We start from the raw sequence: 21,721 nt of genomic DNA, 5'->3' as shown, positions 1-21,721 counted from the left end.
AGCGCGGACACAGGGGGAACCGAGTCGCCTTTCTTGGGTGTGCATGTAAATGTTACTATACAAATACACTCTCGCTCAGACGAACTCAACGCACTCCCTCGCTAGAGCGTGCTACTCCCTCATCCATACTCATTCGCTCACACTGCGCACTCTCCCTCACTTAACTGATACCACTAACTAGTTCAGCCACAAGCTTATTAGCTCACACTTCTCACAAGCTCACTCTCTCAAAGGGGCTCACTCTCTCACTAACTCACACTGCTCGCTCTGTTCACTCAACCACACTCGTATTCTCTCACTGCATTATATATCTAACTCGTATTAATGACCCTGTAAGGCACCCACAAACTCACGAGCTCAGAGTACTCACTCTCCCACAGTACTCAGTCTCTCTCTAACTCGCACTGCTCACTCACTGACCCACATGCTCACGGACTCCGTCGCCGTATTGGCACACCCCCTCTCTCGCTGACTTTGACAGAAGAGGCTGGTCTGTGCTGTGGAAGGCGTTTCTGTTCTTGAATAGTGAAGCAGCGGGAGCGCGGGTAAAAGCAGAGACTGCGCGTGCATGTGAGGGCCTTGTATGTCTGGGAAGAATGTTTTTTTTGTATGCATGTAGTGGCATTGCTGCTAAATCTTAAATAATGTAAATGAGAAGTTTTTTGCCCGATTTTATTTGCTCTTCGCTTACTGAAAGACCATCGTGTTTCTCCGACTCACATTACAAAACGTGACGCAACCACTCGGCACACTCCAGGGCTTTAAAAGCAGACGTGACGTGATGTAGGCACATTTCAGTTTTCCACTGTGTATCCCTTTGCCTTTAGGACCAGCACTTCACCTGAGCGGTGTTTAGGAACCGTAAAACCTTCACTTGTACCCGCTGGGGAGGTTAACTTCAATCTGAATGCTTGCCTCCTCTCCCCTCATACTAGAATTCATGATTTTTTTCTCTACTAATTTGAGCTGGTAAATTGGCTCCTCTTCGTGAGTGGAAAGCGTCGTGCTGAAGATCGCCCTAGGCCCAGAGCATTCACTGCTGTAGCTGTCCGCGGTGCTGAGACACTCCTGGCACTTCAAGGCCGCCCCACGAGTCTCTCTTCCCGGGAGTTTAGACTGTAGCTGTCCGCGGTGCTGAAAGAACTCCTTCCACCTGAGCTTCACGCCTCACGAGGCTCTCACACCCAGGCTGCAGGGATCTGCGGTTATGAACCTGCTTCTCGCTCTTGAGCCCTCCTCACCATGCTCTCACCCCGTAGAAATCAGTCTGTAGCTGTCCGCGGTGCTGAAACACTCTTCAGTCAGTGCCGCCCCGCGAGGCTCTTACCCCTGAGAGTTCAGGCTGTTGCTCGGCGATGTGCGCTCATTTTCTCAAGTGCTTTTAACAGCCACTGAAACACACATCCTTGCTAGGGGCAAGGGGGCTGGGTGATTGCGAAAGCTGTTGTTCTCTGATATTTTACAAGCTCCACGCAATCGGCGGCAATAGGCACGTACCCTTGCAATTCAAATACAATAAAATCCGTATTACATAGAACTCAAGTGTAACTCCCAAGAGGTGTAAGTGTCATACATTCTGTTCGAGGAGTTAAGGGGCGCATTATCAGTGGTGGACCACGACCACATCTCCTTTTCCAAATAGAAGGGTAACATGACTGTACAACATACTGTATGCACGAAATAATCACCCTTAGACAGTGTAATATGCCATTAGGTTTACTTCCTTATTCATACTGCTTTTCCAGTCAAACACAGGAGGGAGAGAATTGTGATACAAATCTTCTGCTGTTTTTGTAAATTGCTCGCAGAGTTGTGTCAACATGCATTTCATTGTTTTGTTGGGGAAAACAATGTGAGGGGTTCTGCTTCACAGAAATTATAGATGCTGTTAAATACCAAAAGGGGGGTGGGGCAGGGAATTCATTCCCTTTGCTTGCACTAGGGCATTTGGTACCCTTGCTTCCTCATTCCATATGCTCACTCACTCTCTCTCTTTCTTTCCCTCTCTCTCTCTCTCTCTCTCTCTCTCTATATATATATATATATAGATATACACACATATATAAGTATGTATATATATATATATATATATATATATATATATATATATATATATATACACACACACATACATTCACACACATATATAAATATATATATATCAACTATAATAAAGTATGAGTGTTGAGTTCTGACACCACAATGCCTGCTGCCAAAAAGGAAAACAAAATGTGGCTTTATCGTCTATTCTGTTTTTCTAGATGAACAGGGATAAGCAACATGTTCAAAGCAAGCTATCTAGGCTACATGTTTTTTTCATCATTTACATGATTACAGAAAAAAGAGCATCTCTGCAAGTTTTTTACACATTCTGATCTGCAGTTTTTGTTTATTTCTGACGCATTAAACTGATTGTATCTTTTTGAAACAAAAATCTGTTGTTTTGTGTTTGACTCTATCCTAGAGAGTATAGTTTTATTTTCATGTATACAAACGTGCTTTTTCATATGAAAGAGCACCACATCAAATGGTTTGTGGGAAGGATTATGGTGTGACCATGTACTGTAAGGAATAAAGTACACCCTGCAGTACATTATAGGGATATTGAAAGACGCCTTGGGATTTCATGATTTTATAAAGGAACACCAACGTGGGCTTTGTCCTCTAATTAGTAATGAAGCTCCTAGGTGATTTGCAATAGCCATGTAATGTACAGAAGGTGATAATGTATTCTATATATTGTGTGTGTGTGTGCGTGCGTGCACTTATATATGCGTGTGTGTGTTACACCAGTGGATAGTTAGACATCCTTTTTATCTTCAATGATGTGACGGGGATCCTCAAATAAAACATTTCCTAATTAATCAACAAGAATCAATTGGAAAACTGCCAGGTAGGTTATTAATGTTAAATTGTTTAAAAATATGACAAAGGCGGCGATCAGCTCTTTTACACCAGTCAGGGATATACTTATGCCCTCACCATACGAGCACTCACTGACGTGAGAACACAGTCACATACTCACATCAACATGCTGGACATGACACACATGCACTGAGAAAAGCGCACGCTCTCTGGCAGAAGGAAAACCCACAAACATGGACAAGGCATATTTAGTACACGTACAAACACATACATGTACACAGACATGCACGTACACACACCAAGAAGCATCCCCTACATACATCTGCACATACCCTGGTACCTGTCATTAACCACCATGCACTCACAAATTCACACTCAAAGATGTCGATCCCAAACAAACACACAAAATAAGTTGACCTGCTTTTTCTTTCTCGGTTTTATTATGTGTAATGAGCCTTCTTTCTCTCCCACATTTCCTCTCTTGATTCTGGGTTTTCACTCTTCCATTCTCCACTTCCCTTTCAATTTGTGTAACTCGCTTATGTGTCAATGCATCATTGTATTTAAGAATGGCGCTGGCTCTCTCTCCTTTCATATCTCTAGTCTCTGCACTAGCTACTTTTACCTCATTTTATCTGTCTCTTTTGCTCTCTTGGTTCATCTCTATCTTTGTATATTTATATAATATTGCCACCCTGTCTGCCCCTGTGCCTCTACCTCGTTCTTCCTATTTGTCTGTAAACCTCATGCTCTTTCTCTCCCCCTCCCACCCCATTTGTCGGCATTTCTCCATAACCTCTCCCTCCATTTCACCACTTTCTTTCATCCTAACTTGGCGCTCCTGTCCTTTTGTATCCCTCGGTCTCATTCGCAACGTATTCACCCACTTCCTCCTGGTCTCTCGCTAGATTTCTCTTTCCTCCCTTTCCATCTCAATGCTCCATCTCTCTGTCTCTCGCGCGCTTCTACGCTCGGTTTTTTTCTAATTTCTCTCTTCACTTCTCCCTTTCTCAATCTCTTTCTCTGCCAGGCTCTTTCGCTTCCTCTTGTGGTCTCCTTTCTTCGTTCTCTTCCTCCTCTTTGTTTGTCTCTCTTTCGCGCTTCCCAGCTTAACGTTCTTACTTTCTAACACCCTTTCTACGTTTTTTTCTTCCTACTGCTCTCTTTACTTCTCTTTCTCGCTTTCTCGTCTGTTTTTTGCTTTATGTGTCAGTCTCCATAGACCTAGATGGGCACAAAGAAAACGACTTAATATAAGTGCGCAAAACGCCTAAGAGCCAGCTCAAAGTCTTAACCCCTAGAAAGGAGGAGGCAAGTTTTTACTAAAAATCAAGAACATACGCTTCGTTTCCCATAAGCTCATCAATGACGTCATAGAGCAACGTGATTGAACTCCTCCCACTCACGTGACTCCGTTAATTACAAGCCCTCACTTCAGATTTGGAAGCACTTTGGAGACGGGCTTTAGGAACGAGAAATCCCCGACCTAAGGTAAAGGCGAGGCACCCCATTTTCTCAAGGCGGGACAACTTCATATGTTGTTAAAAGCGCGAGTCTTGAGACACACACATTTAAACACTCCCAGCATCCCGAGACCGTGGCATTTTCTACAGCGCGACGTCACGGGTTAAAAGCGCCTTAATACCAGTTTGTGGCTCCAGCTTTTGACCCAATCATGCAATGCAGAGTTTAACCAGAAGTCGGCAGTTCTCATGTCTTCCCCCCCGACACAGAGCTTCAAAAGACACTGTTGACAGACAAAAAGGGACACTTAATTTCTTCAGCAATGTGCCTGGGTGGCACTGCTGGTTAAGAGGCCTTATTTCCGATTTACAGAGAGGCGGCTTTACGGAGCTAAGAAGCACTTACATTTTTTTCAATGATTTAAAGCCGCCTATTGCTCTGGTTTAAATCTGTGGATTTTAGTAAAACAGACGTATCTCTTATGCTAACGGATACGTACAAGTATGTGTACAGTATATTTTTGAATTATTTGCACGCTAGTTATTATGCAGTGGCCATTTCAACACCTGAAGGCAATGCCAACAGGGCTACACCAACTTTGCCTAAGTTACATAAGATAACATCGGTACAATTAACATAAGTACACACGCTAACTAGCCTACACAAGTTAACACGGCATAGATAGAACGTGGTGCGACAGAATACCACAAGACACAATACAACACAGCACAACAAGTGCCGCAACATAGGGAAATATAGCACAACAGTCTACACACGTTACAATATACCATAACATATTGTAACATAACAGGCAGCGTAAATATAAAACGAATTCAATTAGTAGCCATGACCTACTGTAATATAGCACCCCACGTGTTATAACGGCGTACCGTGTTATAACTTACCGCGTCATGACACAATGTGACACTGCATGGATGAACTTCATACCATGGTATAACACTCTATAGCACCCTACGCCACCTCACAGGACAATGTACTGCACAATAACGGAAGGTAACGTATAGTAAAAGTAACAAAAGAAACAAGCAAACATGGTATAGAAAAAGCAATCGCAGTACCGTACAGTTGCCAGGTATTGATGCAATTGCTTTCTGCTGAGGCAGGGCCTGTGACGCAAGGCACTCTGGGACGGACTGCCTTATTTTGCTCTTGTAATGGGCGGGATTGTTTCAAGTTATATCTAAAGATCCTTTCACTACACAGTAGAAAACGAGAGACCATCGAAAGCTTTTTAAGTCATGGGCAAATTTGGTCCCCACCTTTATCTAGCTTACCCCATTCTCAATCCACATACCAACATCTTTCACCTTGAAGATTTTTGGGGGCCCTGGAAAGGCATATTTCAACTGTTGTTTAAGATTTGTTTGGCACCATGTAAGCTTCAATTGACAAAATGGGCAGTAAATATATGAAGAGGCCCAAAATACGTCGTGCCCGGGGCCCCAAAAATCCGTAAAAAGTCACTGCATGCCAGGCTTTGGAAATCATCAAATGAAGCGGCTTAATGTACCCACTCCACCCCCACCTTTCCCAGTCAGTGGTATTAGCAATGATTAGGCACGTGACGCTGACGCCGCAGATCCTCGCGCCCAGCCCAGGCAGTGTTCTGTTCCAGGACCTCAGCATGGGTGCGGTGCGAGGCAGCAGCGACCCAGCTCGACGCCGACAGCACTTTCACTTTTACTAATGCACGCCGTGACCACTCCCCTCTACTTCCTCGGTGTTTTGATTCAATACGGCAGGGAGAAATTCCTCTTAACTGAAAGTAGAATAAGGCAACCATTTACACTGAGCGCATCTAAACAAATCCTGAAACGTCTTCTTGCACACATTGCGACCCATAAACTTCTGGAGGCAATTTACGGAAGTCTCATTATGGAGACCCTGATTGAAGGATTTCAACCCAAAATCAAGAAAAAATCAAGCGCCGTGGACATTCAAATGTTCCCGAGGAAACGCTGACAATTTTAGCTCAGTGATTAATATTTAAAAAATATAACAATCTCGCTTTACGGTATTCAACGTATGTTGGAGTATTTATTTTTTCTGGTACTTGTGACAGTGGAAAATGTCATTCATTGTTGCAATCACTAGAGAATTCAGGTGAAAGAGGAGATTATTAACTACAAGGACAAGAGTTGCAACACTCGGAGACCATAATCCACGTGTTACTGAACACACAACAGTGCTATCAAGCGGCACAATTTAAGGAAATTACCTCACAGTGGTGAATTTTCCGAAGTTTACAGGAACTTCGTGACACGTATGATAGAAAGCAATGCTCTATGCCGTATTTCTTTCTTACCAGTTATAAATCCCACCCCACGGTAATGCTTTCGAATAACCAAAAGATAGTTCAGCTAAATCAACGCACTTTGCTCAAGCAGCATTCTTTGAAAGTTCAGCCAAATCTAATATTCAGTGCAACCAGCAGTCCATACTTAGCTGAACACTGGTAAGGGCTACTGCAATATTCTCACGTCTGCAGATAAAATATGATTGTAATGCAGCAAAAACAACTTCCCTGAAACTTTGATTACTAGCGTAATTCTTTTTTTTTTTTTTTTACAATTCCTTTGCCTACAAATGAACATAAATGTATTAACGTACCCAGTTTACAACTTTAGGAAAACATTTTTTTCTGGTGGAAATGCAAAAAACACACAATTTTAATGCCAAGAAAATTTAGAATATAGGAGCAATGTAATGGTTTACACGTATTAGGGTTCAATTAGACACTTGAGAGTTCTGGGCACATTTATGGACCCATCTGATGACATTTACAAGCAAATGAACCATATACTTAACGTCCTTAACCAGAAACTTTGAGATATGTTGAGGCCATACCATAACTTTACCTATTATGCACCCTACAAACACAAATAAACACACACTGTATTTATTTATGTGTGTGTGTGCATGTGTAAACACAGAAGATATCGTCATTTGTGAAAAAGGGAAGGTCCACAGCTTTACTCAGGAAGCCCCAACCACATACTGCTGGTGCTCCAATTGTAATCACCGGGTCTGCTTATGTGGTTCTGTTCCTTTCTCTAACATCCCCCTGATGTCTGTCAAAGTACTATGTGTGAGCTCAATTGATCCAAAATGGCCACAGCATTATACAATCATCAATCAACACCTTACATTTTTCTATTTATTTCAAAGAAACAGTTTTCTACGTTTATGCAGAGAAGATTTGATCCTCAGTTGTTCCATTCTTGGCTTAAATAACTTATCTAATGTTGAATTTCCTTTGGATTCTGTTTTTTATAGTCCACATTTTATAACAGAAAATAAACAAGAAAAATAATTCAATGAAAGACCATGAAAGGACTCCTAACTTTGACTGTGAATCTAAATTTAAATCTAAATCTAACTCTGCCCAAACCAATGCTAGACCATATACAGAATGGTTTATCAGATAGCAAAGTGAAAGATAGCACTGGCACTTGCCTCTTCCATCTTTACTCAGATCAACTAATGGTAGGCCCCTATCTGGCTCTGCTTGCTTGGTGGGTGAGTCAGGGAGAGGCATCCTGTATTACAGCCCCTTCTGTGATGACAGTGGTGATCTAGAAATAAAACTATGTGTATGTTTCACAACAATTAATGTGGTCATGCAAAATGTACAGCTATCTGGTGAGTGCACAATCAAGGCACTCGTAGTACAAGTAGATCAGCTCAAACTACTCTAAAATGAGTTCCAGGATGAGTCCCGACAAACATCTCCTCAAATAAATATTGTGTGCACAAAAACACATATCTAGGCACAGATATATAGACGGAAAAGTCCAAGAGTAGCCTCAGTCCTCTGTTAAGCAATTAAAGGAACTCATCTCCGACAGTCTCCTGCAAAAGGGTGGAGGTCATCCAGTGAATGAGTACAGGGCAAACAAGCACATTGCAAACAAATACATTGCAAGAAACCCAAGTGGTGATTTTTGAGCTTCACTGTTGCTGATGCTCTCTTGAGGGCCATGGGTACCTCACTCTGTCCATAGTGTAAATGTCAGTACTTCAAGCAAAGCAGTAAGACCCCTGCAAGACTGTGCCTTCCTGCCCCTACTTGTGAAAGTGCATCTGAAACATTCCCCACCTGTCCCATTTCTTCTGAGTGACTATTACTACTGTGCCATTCCAGGAATGGCAAGACCACTTGCTTTGGGATAATAGTTTTAATTAGCCATTGCTCCTTTTGAAATTGAGTTAGGAATGGTTATCGTAGATGTGTTGTTTGTAGTCTAAGATCTGGTAGCAAACAGTCCAGTCTGGATAAGGGCCCAGAGTACTTCACAAATGGTCTCTAAAGAAAACGGCAAATAAGCATTAATATGTTCTTGGCACAATGGGCCCTATCTCAACGTTACATTTACACATGTATTTTTGCTCATGTGCATATTTTAAGAGTGTAGGTTTACACATAGGACGAGACTTACATGTCTACGTTCTCTCAAAACGAGGTGTGTTCCTACAACAGGATTCACAAATATAAAGTTACTTGCACACATAGGTGGAAATCTATATCACTTTGGGAGACATCTCCCTATGAGAAAGAACAAGGCAATTAGTAAGGTTTATTATTCTTTAATTAACAAATCCATTGCACAATGTAAATTATTTTTATACATTTATTTTCAACATAGCGCTAATTCGATAGAATGTTACAGTACATTAACTCATCAAATTAAATTTAAATGAGATAATTAGCTTCGATATTTAACGTAATTCATGAATAATACATTTTAAACAATAATTAAAAACGATTCCACCCACACTAATGTTTATATTTTTAGTTGTATTTGATATGTAGTAAAGTGTGATATAAATTATGTAGTTAATGAATGTAAACTAACTTTTAAGTACAACTTTAAAAGTAAAATGTATTTTTAATTGTTTTATTAACTTTTACAATATTTGTTTTATGTGATCTATCGATCTATCTCTCTATCTATCTATCTATCTATCTATCTATCTATCTATCTATCTATCTATCTATTAAAATAATTAAAGTTCAGTTACTGGTTCAAATTAACAGTAAAAACAACTGAGCTCCGCAGGTATGGCAGGGACTACAGTCCATAGTTCAGTCAAACGCCGTGCAAGCCATAATTCACACACCAGCTGCTTTTTTGGGTGACAGTCTTTTCCAGGTGACTCATATCAGAATGATATTTTGATCATTTAATTACACACCATCTTACAGTTTAACGTTTCAGTTTAGTAGGGTACAGATTTAATTACCCATCAAAACATGAAAGACGCAGATTGACAGTATCTGAATATGTGACTTGTGTTGCTCTGGGAGCGGGTTCATTATCCAACTGAGACTTGTTAGCAAATATGCTCTGGCCACTTCCACAGTACACAGGAAATCGAGTGTACACCACTGATATCTTGTTTCGTTTACCCAAATTCCTCCTCTTCTAGCATCAAGTAATAGATGGACGGTATGGCATACCTGGGAATGGCACAGTTGAAAATGCTTTATTTTACTTCTGCCGGTTGATTTTAGAGTCAAACCTTACAGTTAATACTGGAAATCCACATCTGTACTACATGCCACATTACTTTAAATGAGAATTGGATGACTGCTGATACAATTTCCAAGACATATCAGTTAAATGTATATTTATTTAGATACACCCAAAATACTCAAGATCCTATCCTACAAGTCTTTCCAGAGCAAGTAAATCACAACTGTTGAATGTTAAACCCCTGTTGGGGCTTTGAAGCAGAAGTCAGACTATTGACAATGCCTCAGTCGTGCTGCTGCAGTGTTGGATCTTCTCTCCTAGAATTGCCTCCTGTTTAATCATCTTAACAAATGCCAGACTACTGATGTTGATTCGGGTGTGTTTGTTGTTTGTTTGTGTCCTCTCCTAACATCACCTCCTCTTTAATTTCCCAGGTAAATGGTAGACTATTGAAATTGCTTGAGATGTGCTATTTCATCATGGAGGGTTTTCTCGTATAGTCACATCATGTAAAATCTAAAAGTTGTGATTTCTTTGGGTGTGCTACTGCCCCGTTAGGTGGTCTGCCCTAAAATTACATCTTGCTCAATCTCCTGAACACGTCAGATTATTGAGATTGTTTCATGTTTGCTACCTTCACTTTAAATAGCTTTTCCAAAATTATCCTACGCAAACGACAGACAATTGAGATTCCTTCTGCTGAGCTACTTTCATCTTGGTTATTCAATCTCCTAAACAAATGCAAGGGTTCTTTGAGTGATCTCTCCTAGATTCACCTCCTTTTGAATATCCAAAACAAATGTCAGTCCACTGAGATGCCTTCGAGTGCACTTCTTTGTCTCTGGTTGTTCTTCCCTAGAAACACCTGGGCTCTGTCTTCCAAATAACAGCCATATGATAGAGAATGCCCCAGCCACAGAAAGTCAGCTGCCCAGATGTTCTGTTCTCTGTCACCTCTCCTGTCTCGATTATGCAGGACTGCATGCTCATGCAACATCTTTAATTAGAATTGTAACACCAACTTTCTGCACACAGCTGGCCTTGCATCACAGGCCTTGTTTCTTACCCCATTGCCACTCAGCTGCTCCTTCAACGGATGTGACCATAAAGTGCACACTTTCCTCCTTCTCTGGGACCATCCTCTACAAATGGCTCCATATATGTTTCCATCATGGAGGAAGATATTTATGAATCCTTCTGCACAACTATCGCAACATGCAGTAGATCACCATCTGCAAAAACACAATTCAATGCTGCCAGCAGAGCTGGAGGCACTGAAGCAGTAGAAAAGTGAAACAACTACTATGCAATTTGCCAGACAGTTGTAAATGTTAGTTACATGGAAATGGCTCCAAGAGTCCTGTGAATATGTGCATTCGATTAAGTTATCTTAATTTGACTCCGTTGGTGGGAAGGGGTAAGGAACAATTATTTGAAATAATAAAACAGTAGCCTTATTACTGTGCAGGCAGTTATTATTTGCTATATGCGTCCGCCAATGTCCTTGAAGGAATGTCTTAGGTCTACCTATTTAGATCTGCCAACAATCTATTAATTGCCATAGTTAAATGAAACAACCAAAAAGACAGAAACTACTACAAGAAGTGATTTTATGTTAGATGAGGAAAGCCACAAACTGCTTACCAATGAGGGTTTCCACCTTCCTCATCCACATCTACTCCTGAAAACTCTCCTCAGCAAAGCTTGGCTGTCCGTTTACATTTTATTTGGCATGCACAAGGTATGAAGGCCTTAAAGTACATTTGTCATAGATTTAGGTTCACTAAATGGTTGGTGGCAACGGCACCAGGATATATATGAGCAGCCCTACTGAATCCACAGGCCAATCGCGGCCTGTGGGGTGTCCTGACTCACATACTATAAGTCCCATGGAAAAGACCTCAGAATGATGGCACACCCCGACATCTGACCCAAGGATATACTAGTAATTTATTGATTTTGTATAGGATCAACCAATGAGTGCTGACACAAACATACTGCCCTTCCATGATCCTGGAAATCAGGGCTCAAGCCCTTGAAAAAAAGGTGGGGGATATTGACTTAGGTAATGATGTTTCTTCATCATAGATAGAGACTCCACACACTTGTCATACCATATGTTGCAGTCATAGCTGAAGTACCAACTTTGATATGTTTGTTATATGTGCACATAAATGTGTTTTGAACAAATATATGTCTCCCTGCCACTGTAGCAAAGTGAATGAGGCTACCCATGAGCCTTCACAGAAGAATAATGCATGTATCTATTAACCTTCAATCACATCTGTCATGTAAAAGCTAAAGTTTAGTAAGGTTTCCTTAGGAAACTTCACACTACCAATGACCTTTATATGTACCACTGATCAAGTTATTACAAGTGTTGAGAAATGGTACATTACTGAACACAGTGTGTGAAGGGACATGAGTACGGTTTTTGATACCAACCAGACCTTTGTGCTAAAATAGGTATTTTTTGGTGCCACTTGGCTCATTTATCTATTACTATTACTTGCATTTTCCTCTTACAGTCTAAGCAGTACATATCAATAAAAAGTGTCTCAAAGTAACAAGGTCCATTTTCAACGAGTAAAGCTCATAATCTGAGTTTAAGTGATATTGTTTTGTGCTAAGTCTCGGACAAGAGAGGTGCCTTGCAAATTCAGATGGCTTGCCTTTGCAGATACAAACATGTCTCTGATTCCAACAGCAGTTGTCTTTAGCCAAGATGATCTTTCAGAAAGTAGGTGCCTAACGGTTCTTTAAACTGGAGATGAAAGTGTTTTGTCGTGTCTTCCTAATCTATCACATCCCTTCCTCCTTAGTTCACTGTACACCGGGGTATTGCAACTTTCCCGATCGTTGTGTAGGGTAGGATAAACATTGTGAAAGATGCTGGCTGGACCCTTGGGCCACAAACATATTTTATTGCCTAGGACAAGGTCACAGAACCCATAGAAGCCGGTGCTAATTAGACTTTGTAATATGTCTTCTACAGTGCCAAAGGTTATCAGTATCCTTCGTTATCCATCAACAACACACACAGAGTCATGATGGTGTAGCAAAAGGAAACAGCCCACTCTCATTGCCCAATGTATGTTGAGGAGAACATATCTGGGTCCCCAGTATGGTTCCCTCTATTTCTATCTTGCCTTGAAATTATAGTATTGAATCTGTATGATGCACCTTCAATCACTGGGGCAGAACACATTATGAAAAATTATTCATAAACCTATACGTTTAGCTTTTCAATGTATGTCGATAACAAAATCCCATACATGCCCTCACAAAAATGCACAAATGAAAGATCAACACACATGCAGGTGTCATTTTCACAAAGTCCAGCAGACAAAATGACAAATATGCGCACAGTCTAACAAACCTGCCAGTATCAATGAATACTGTCACGCTTAACTCTGCGCAATAGGAGGCACAAGGTGATGTGTATCAGCAGCACACAAGATGAATTGCAACAAAGGACATATAGGTGGTCATTAGGACTTTGGTAGTAAAAACCGCCTACCGCAGCTGTGACTGCTGCCAAGATACCACCGTGGCAGCTACCATCCATCCGCCAGATTATGAGCACTGTATGACTTCCGCCTCAGTAAGGGCAGAAATACGGCAGTGCTCATGCTGGCGGACGGTGGTAAGCTGGCCCTGCTATCACATGCACTGTCCCGCCAGTAGAACTCCGCCAGCCGTATTATGGCCAGAAACACAGCCTGGCGGTGTTCTGCTATTTGGACGCTGCAGGCGGTAGCAGTGCCCCTTCCTGTTCCCTGCCTGAAGACCTCCTCGCCGGACAAGGTAAGTCGGGTGTCTGACAGGGGAGTGGGGTAGGAGGGTGGGGGGTGTTGTGTGTGTGTGTCTGAGTGTGTGGGTGCTTGTGTGAATGCGTCTGTGTGTGTTGTGTTGTTTACACAGTTGTATGCGTGTGAGTGAATGCATGTATGAATGGTGAAGTGAGTGTGTGTCTGCATGTAAGTGTGAATGTGTGAAAGAATGTGTGTGAGTATGTCTAGAAGTATGCATGTTTAAATATATGTATGGCAGTGTGTGAATGAATGCGTGTATGCCAGTGTGTGTATGAATGTGTGTATGGCAGTGTTAGCGAATGGGTGTATGTGTGGTGCGTGTGGGTGTTTGTGTGTGTGTATGCAGGAAGGAGGGTGGGGTAAGGGCCGCTGTGACTGTAGTGCGAGTGGAGGGAGTGGTGATGTGTGCGTGTGTGGCTGTGGGGGATGGGGCAGTTGTGCGGTGTGTGCGTGTCTGCCGGTGTGTGCATGTATGGGGTGGGGGTGTGTGTGAATGTATCGGATGGGGTGGGGGTGAGTGAGTGGACGGGAGGGGTGTTCGTTTGTGTATCGGGGTGGGAGTGTGTGTGAATGTATCGGAGGGGTGGGGGGTTATTGTGTGTATGGGGTGGGTGAGGGGGTGGGTTTGAATGTCAGGGTGTGGGTGTGTGTGTGTTTGGATCGCGGGTGTTGGGGGTGTATTTGAATGTCAGGGGTGGGGGAGTTAGTGTGTGTTTGGGGGAGTGGGTGAGGGGGTGAGTTTGGATGGAGGGGGTGGGGGGTGTCAGGTGAGCGTTAGGCGGGTGGGGGAGCTGCCTACCTGTGAAAAGTAAGGAATTCCCTGTCGCCGGTAGGTCCTACCACCATGGTTTTTGTGGCGTTGCTAATGCCATGACAACCATGGCGGTAGACTGGCTCATAATGCCAGGGCCCATACTATGTCGGCCGCCGGGCTGGAGATTGACATCTCCGGCCCGGCTGCTCATACCGCCATGGCGGGATGAGTTGTAAATTGGTGGGTTGGCTGCAGCCAATCCGCCAATCTCATAATGTGGCGATATGTACCGCCAGCCTGTTGGCGGTACTACCGCCACATTAGCCCTGGCGGTCATAACGAGGGCCATATTGTTCCAAAAAATCATTTTAGTAGTGCACTGCTCAACAATATCAAAGTTCAGTGAAAGTGTGGTATCAGTATATTGTAGTCAGAATATTATCACACAAATATATCCCATCAGGTACAAAAATATCTTCCTAGTGGAGTTAATAATGAATCACCACAAAACAGAAGGCAAATGCAGTAGAATAATTTACAGGTGGTCACAGTAAAGTATTCAGAAATATCAGAGATGAAAGTAAATTCAAATAGAGTCATAAAAGTTAGGTTCATAGGTACTTACTGAAAGCTGACTGATTGAGTTTGTGTTTCTCTAGGTAACTGGTTCAAGAGGTTTGTTGTAGCACAAGTGAATTACTGATCCAGCACTTGCAAGATTTGAGTTTAGTGGTTTCCAATTAAAGTTTTTAATTCTGAGCCTCTCTAATTCACTCAAGATGTTCTGATTGTTTAGATGAGCACATCCGTGGGCAATAAAGCATATTTTGTACTTGATTCTTGTACTAACAGGAAGTCTGTGCAAATGATTCAGTATTGTAGAGTCACTAAATGGAATACAGTACAAGCAGGCTCCAGGAAACCCACAAGAATGCAACTCCCAAGGTCCAAATGGGGGACCTCTAAAGTTTGTTTTGTTGTTTTCAGTTAACTAGATTTTAGTGGATATTTCATTTTCTTCATTTGAAAAATTGAATAATCCGTTTGTGTGGGGTATTAGGAAAAGGTTGGAACTGAGTCTGAAGTTGGTTTGAAGAGGTAGAACCCATCCACCTAGAGGTCATCGAGGAGAAGATGATTTAACCTATTTTTGTGTTAGGCGGGTATTGATGAGGAATTCAACAATCTAAGGGGCAGCATTACTAGATTTTATGATGTCCACTGTTGCAGTATTGAGAAGCAAGAGCAAAGGGCAATGATGTCATGAAAGTACGAGGTTTTTGGATGTAGCTATGTATCAGCTATATTTTGACGTATGTGGCCTCCCAGACCCTCAACTAGCGAAATTGTTAATTTAAGGTATGGGTCCAGCAGCACAGATCATTTAGGAAGAACAATACAAGACATCAATACCCTTCCAGAGAGCTATTCTCCAATCCTCAGTATTTGATGTTGATTGTTAAGAACAGAGGAAAACCAGCAGCGGATCTGGCCATACATGCACATGCAGTGCTCTAAAACTGGAAGAAACCTGCTTATTTGTTGTTCAAATTTGTTAGAAACCTTGAGTGGAGAGTGATGCATTTCCTAGAATACTTGATGCTTTGTGCATGAAATGTAACGTGAAAATGGCTTACTCGAGACATATATTCTTAAGACTACATGTACCATAACACAAAAAAGTATTAGGACCAAATACATTTCACACACCTGATATTTTCAAAAATAAAAAATTGTATTTTCTGTTTATCTTACTAATGCATTAGAGTGATGAGTTAAGAGGAGCAGGAATGTATGTGTCAATATATATCATATGGATAATGCTTGTTTAGTACAGATGCACATACTCTGATAACACACATGGATATGCATACCTTTCACACAGGAACATATGCACCCTTTCATAGCTGCCAGTTCTTGCATATTATAAATATCGTCTGGTAAAAGCAACACTGCAGGTCCAACGATGCAAAGTTCAGATAGCTAAAAAGCTAGAAGTGGTTGAAGGTGCTATACAGGACACCGGCCGCTTATTAGCTATGCCTGTAGACAGAAAAAAAAAAAAAAAAAAAAACAACTATACATTTTCTCTTTATGATGCTGATGTCAAAAATATTACTTTTCATTTGCTACCTTAATGTGGTCTTTGCTTTCTGTGGGGCCATATTCTTAACAAAAAAGTGTGTCTTATGTAATAAGTTGTATTTCTTTTCATTTCCTTTGATCATCTTAAACTTTTCCATACCCAGTATTTACACCGACATGCAGGCATGAAAAATCTGTCACGCAATAAATTGTGATATGTTGTACAAAAGATAAGAGATTTGCTGAACCTCTTACTCTTACAAAAAACTGAAATGCTGTAAGGATTATGGGACAGATTTAACATGGGTGGATGCTTGGAAACACCCATACTCCTTCCATGGGATACCTTCCTAGTGCAGAGTAATTAAAGGCAGCAATTTGCGTTGCCTTGTGTTACTCTAGATTTATCAGGCCTCTCACGGCCACGCAAGGTGGCCTTGTGTGGCTTGAAACATCTGACTTAGGTTTTGCATCTCCCTCGCAACCCCTTGAGTAGTACAAGAGTGACCCAAAGCCATTGATAAATGTGTCCCTTAATTTTATTCCTGGAATGTATAAAAGAAACATTCAAATCAGTATTAGCATGATCAAAGAGCTAAGCTTTGTAAAGCATCATATTTGCATAGGACTCTCACTAAACTAGTAAAAAATCAATTACAGGAAAAGAGATAGTCCCATCTCATTTTATTGGCCCGCCTCATAGGAGAAGTGAGAACTATAGTCCTCAAGATCCCACATCTACTCAAAAAGTGACCAACACATTTATAGCCTGATTTAGAGTTTGTCGGGCATGTACTCTCTCTTAAATGTGATGGACATCCTGTTTCCATTATTTCAAGTGCATAAGCATAGAGTACACTTGCAATAAGGTGGAAGGGATAGTCCTTATGTTTGTAAGGGAGTAAGTACCACTCCAGCAAACTCTAAATCAGGCCCTTAATTACAGGAAACATGTAGTTCAACGCCAGTAAAGGTTGCAATTCATGTCTGTTGCGTTCAAAGCTTTAGTATTTCTGAGACATACACCACTTTCTCTTAACTTTATTTTTCCATCTGCAAGTTTAATTCCATTGACTTAGTACAGTTCACATGTCAATAAGTTATAACTCTTCAAATTCTATCCCTTCCACCACTTTCTTCGAAAATCATCTTATTTCACTCCCTTTCAAAGTCTTCTGTTAGATTTGTATTTCCTACCATCAAAATATTTTTAAATTTATTTTTACTTATTTAGGTCTCACATACATTCTACATCTTGTGTCAGCGCCCACTAACATTGCGCTCACCATAACCCTTGTGATTAGTCTTCACAACCAGCACCCACAAACCACCAACTAACCATGCACTGCTACCCACATACTCCTACTCAATTACCCCATTTTCCTGCTGCTCATGCTGTACAGACCCCACCTCATTCTTCATCCCCAGATGCATAGTTGCCATCACAAGCAGTTCCCACATAGGCATACGTAAACTCACTAGGACTCATGCTGGTGGCAAGCGTCTTCACTACGACAACTGTAGTTGTGTTGTTTTTACCTAGGTGGAGATGATATAAAGTAGCCCTTAGATATGCCAAGCCACTGTGAAGGAACCTGTGGTGGCTAGAAGGTACACTTCTTTAGTGTTTGATAGTTTATTTGAATGTTGTGAGAAGAAACGAATACCCTTTTGTGATGACCTCGAGATGCCAAGTCCTGTATGAGAAAAGCAAAAACTGTAAACCATGGAAATCAAAGAATCTTTAGAGGCCACTAAAGTGAGGTACACACCACCATCCAACATGTTTCTAATTTAACTACAGGGAGAAGCTTAAACTGGTTTACATTTTTAGTGTTAAGGTTGTTTCTGACATAGATGTACTCTGGTCCAACTCTGGGTAGTGGACCAATGAAAGTATAGAGTGTAGGACCCAGAACACCTTTGGAATGGTCACTGCCATTTGCTATTGTGCCATCATATGGAGTGCTGCAGATTGGAGGTTCCAAGTGGGGATATAATGTGCAGACTATTTTTGCAGACAGGCTGTCCTTTTTTCTACTTGGCTATGTGGCTAATGCAAAGCGATTTGAATTCGGTACCAGCCTCAACTTGGGGTCAATGTAGGCTTTTCAAGGAAAGCTTACCGTAGTCAGACTTTCATAGGGTCAGGCAGAAATTTGCCTAGCAATTTGTAGGTATCCGCGTGTAATCCTATTTCAGTAATCTAAACCCCAATGCATGTTCTACACCTTAACCACAGTGTTGATTTGAGGGAAGGTCACGTGGTCTGAGTCAAAGATGATTCCCAAATGTTCAGCTTTCAGATAGAGAAGAGAGACAGGCAATTTAAAAGAAAACAGTCCCTATGACGTACCAGCTGAAGTAGGATTACTCAATTTTCTGTATTTTGTCAGAGGAACATTTCTCTCATCCAGTGTTCTCTTTTTTATAGAAAAAGGGCAATTTTACAAAGGCATTGGGACTGGTCTTCTAAATGGATGTACATTTATGTCTGACCACCCATATCTAGAACTAGATCTTGTGCTGAACTAACAAGTGAGAGCAATGGCTTATGCAATTAATGGGTAGGAAGAAGAAGGCATTTCCTGGGGGTACACCACACTGAAGGCTGTGGGAGGATGCTTTTAAACAATCCATGCATATCTGGGGTATTTGACGTAGGAGAAATTAACACATTCGATTTATTCCATTGTAGAATTTCCTAAACTACTATTTCCGTGTTTTGTAGGATCTCGTGGTTAAAGGTGGTGAAAGCTGAAGCAACAACAAATATATGGGCAACTTACTCACCTTTGCGGACCTTTATGACTTGATTCTGTCCTTTTTCAAATATGACATTTCAGGCTAAAATAATATCCTTTGAAAAACATAGGAGAAGACTGTAATGCATATTAGCCCTTTTCCAAACTGGAAGGCCTGCTTTAGCTTTAGTAAGACAGTGTCTAGCTACAAGGAGACATCTTTTAAACAGCATAATAGCATGATTGCTGCAGGAACATCAATACCATGAGTGGTTGTACATAGAACTGTATAGTGAACCTATGGAGATCAGATTACAGAAAGCAGGACTTGACAGGTATTGAATCTTTGGGTCATGTACCTGCAACTCTAAAGGGCAGCAGATTGTATAGATTAACTTTTAATGTTAACCATTTATACATATATTTACAAAGGCGGGGTCAAGAACATTAATTTATTTGATCAGAAACACACAAGATCTGGTCAGGTGCCAAAGCAAGCATGAAGTCTTACGTCTCTGTCTACGAAAGTGAACAACCTTGCCTCTAGGCCATATCTCTTCAATGGTGTGTTTGAAAGATCTTATTTCTATGGTTCTGGTCACTTTTGGATGAAATACGCTCTTCCCGGCTAACCACACTAGGATCTTTCACTCTAATGACAGAAGGTGTTGCAAGTACAAAGTAACACAACATAGGATAACAAATGTTCCCAGGAGCCTTGTAAACTCCTCCAAATGCTAATAATGGGTGTACATCCTTTGGACACAAAGCATGTTCTTGAATCACTGGAAGTCTAACAGTTTGCTTGTACTGCCTGGGTTCTCAGGATATGACTTCGTAAATAAGTGATTCAACTATGTGGTCTATCGACCTAACACCTGAAGTGAGAGAATTCAAAGACATGAACTATAAAATCACCCCTAAACTCATCTTCATGGTGATTTTGTGAAACAAGTACATTGTTTGGCATCCTTGAACCTATTCACTTACAGAATGTTGAGAGGCCCAGAATTTCATTCTAGAGCTTAACATTGTTGGGTTTCTCATGAATGTTCAGGTGAAACTGAGTCTTGTCAGCAAACTGGTTGCTAAAACATTTAGGCCAATATTTACTAGAGTCCTGTGCGGCTGGTGCATCACTTTTTGTGATGCACCTGCGGTGGAGGCTGTTCACCCATATCTACAAGGCCACGCAGAGTCACTTTGCATGGCTTTTTATGGTCTTTTTGATATGGAGTAAGGCAACACAGCAAACGTAACTGCATTCCCTGACTTTGTATCAAGGATGAGTTTCCATGGGTGTTGCATGGGTGGCCCTGCGCCACAGGCCTTGTAAACATGGCCGTTAGTGGCAAATCTATACCTAATCTCCTCTTAGTACCTCTACCATCCCTATATTACCTGTGTGTTTTCTGTTTGACTTGTAAAGATTGCACTGTTTCCCTGAGTTACTGCTCCGACTGAACATGCCTATGCATTATGCCATTGCTCAGAACTACACAATGTTATGTCTTGCTTGTGGCTTGTCTTACAGCTCCAGTTGAGATCCAATGTGTCTTTTGCCGCACTACCTCATGACCTGCGAGAGATGCTGCAGAAAAGGCTGGGTGATCTGGAGCGCCAACTCCTAAGTAAAGTGGCTGAGCTTGAAGATGAGAAATCTCTGCTGCATAATGAGACAGCAGCTCACCGACACCAGACAGAAACTGCCCTGAACGCACTTCTAGAAAGAGTCAACGAGCTAGAAAAAGGTAGTCTTGGGAAAAGGATGAGTTGAGAGAGAGTCAAGGGCCAAAATCCTTTCAGTGAGGCCAAGCAATTGTTTTCTATTGTGCTTTAATATTGGTATTAACTTGTCTTTATTTAGCACTTGTTGCCATAGTTTTGCTGTTTCTGACCACTGTCATTCACAGATGTTCTATCACACAAGTCACTGTGCTCAGTTTATCAATGGAGTGAGGTTGAAAGTAGATTGAATCCTGTTAGAATCAAGTCTGTGCATTGCCGATTACACAGTTGTAAGAAGAAAGCACGTCACAATTATTTTATCTTTTTAGCATGATTAAACACAAGATGTTCTCAATTCTGCAATGTCAGTTGGTCTGGCTTATAATTGCAAGTGCCTTTTTAGTCACGATGAGCTTAGGCACTCTTGTCAACATACATACACTCTGTCATTCGTCCTTGCACTCATACACCCATTCATTCAAGTACTGTATCACTCTTGCATTCACCACTTACCCTTCAGCAACAATAAATAAATAAACTGTACACCCGTATGGAAGATAAATACTATAATTAAATTAGGAAAAAATGAAGTCTAAGTTAATAAATTAATAGAATTAAATTAGGAAAAAATGAAGACTGAGTTAAAGAGCATATGCCCGCGGTTCAAAAAAATAAATCAAACATGATAGCAGGTGGCCTTCTCCCGACAAAATTGTACATAGTTTATACTTGGTTCAAAGTCCAAAATAGCTGCCACATTTAAAAGCA

The 21,721-nt window shown here is 41.3% G+C and overlaps 1 protein-coding gene across 1 annotated transcript in view; it reads left to right on the top strand.

Annotated features, from left to right (window-relative positions):
• The window catches only part of NPTX2 (neuronal pentraxin 2), a 37,172-nt gene that overhangs the window by 1,295 nt on the left and 14,156 nt on the right, over nucleotides 1–21,721 (top strand). Inside the window, exon 2 of the mRNA XM_069210134.1 lies at nucleotides 20,760–20,976. Coding sequence (XP_069066235.1) covers nucleotides 20,760–20,976 — 217 coding nt within the window. The remainder of the gene's footprint in view (nucleotides 1–20,759; nucleotides 20,977–21,721) is intronic.

This window comes from Pleurodeles waltl, chromosome 10, assembly GCF_031143425.1.
Source record: "Pleurodeles waltl isolate 20211129_DDA chromosome 10, aPleWal1.hap1.20221129, whole genome shotgun sequence".
Classification (NCBI taxonomy): Eukaryota; Metazoa; Chordata; class Amphibia; order Caudata; family Salamandridae; genus Pleurodeles; species Pleurodeles waltl.
This window is presented reverse-complemented; position numbering and strand designations above follow the sequence as displayed.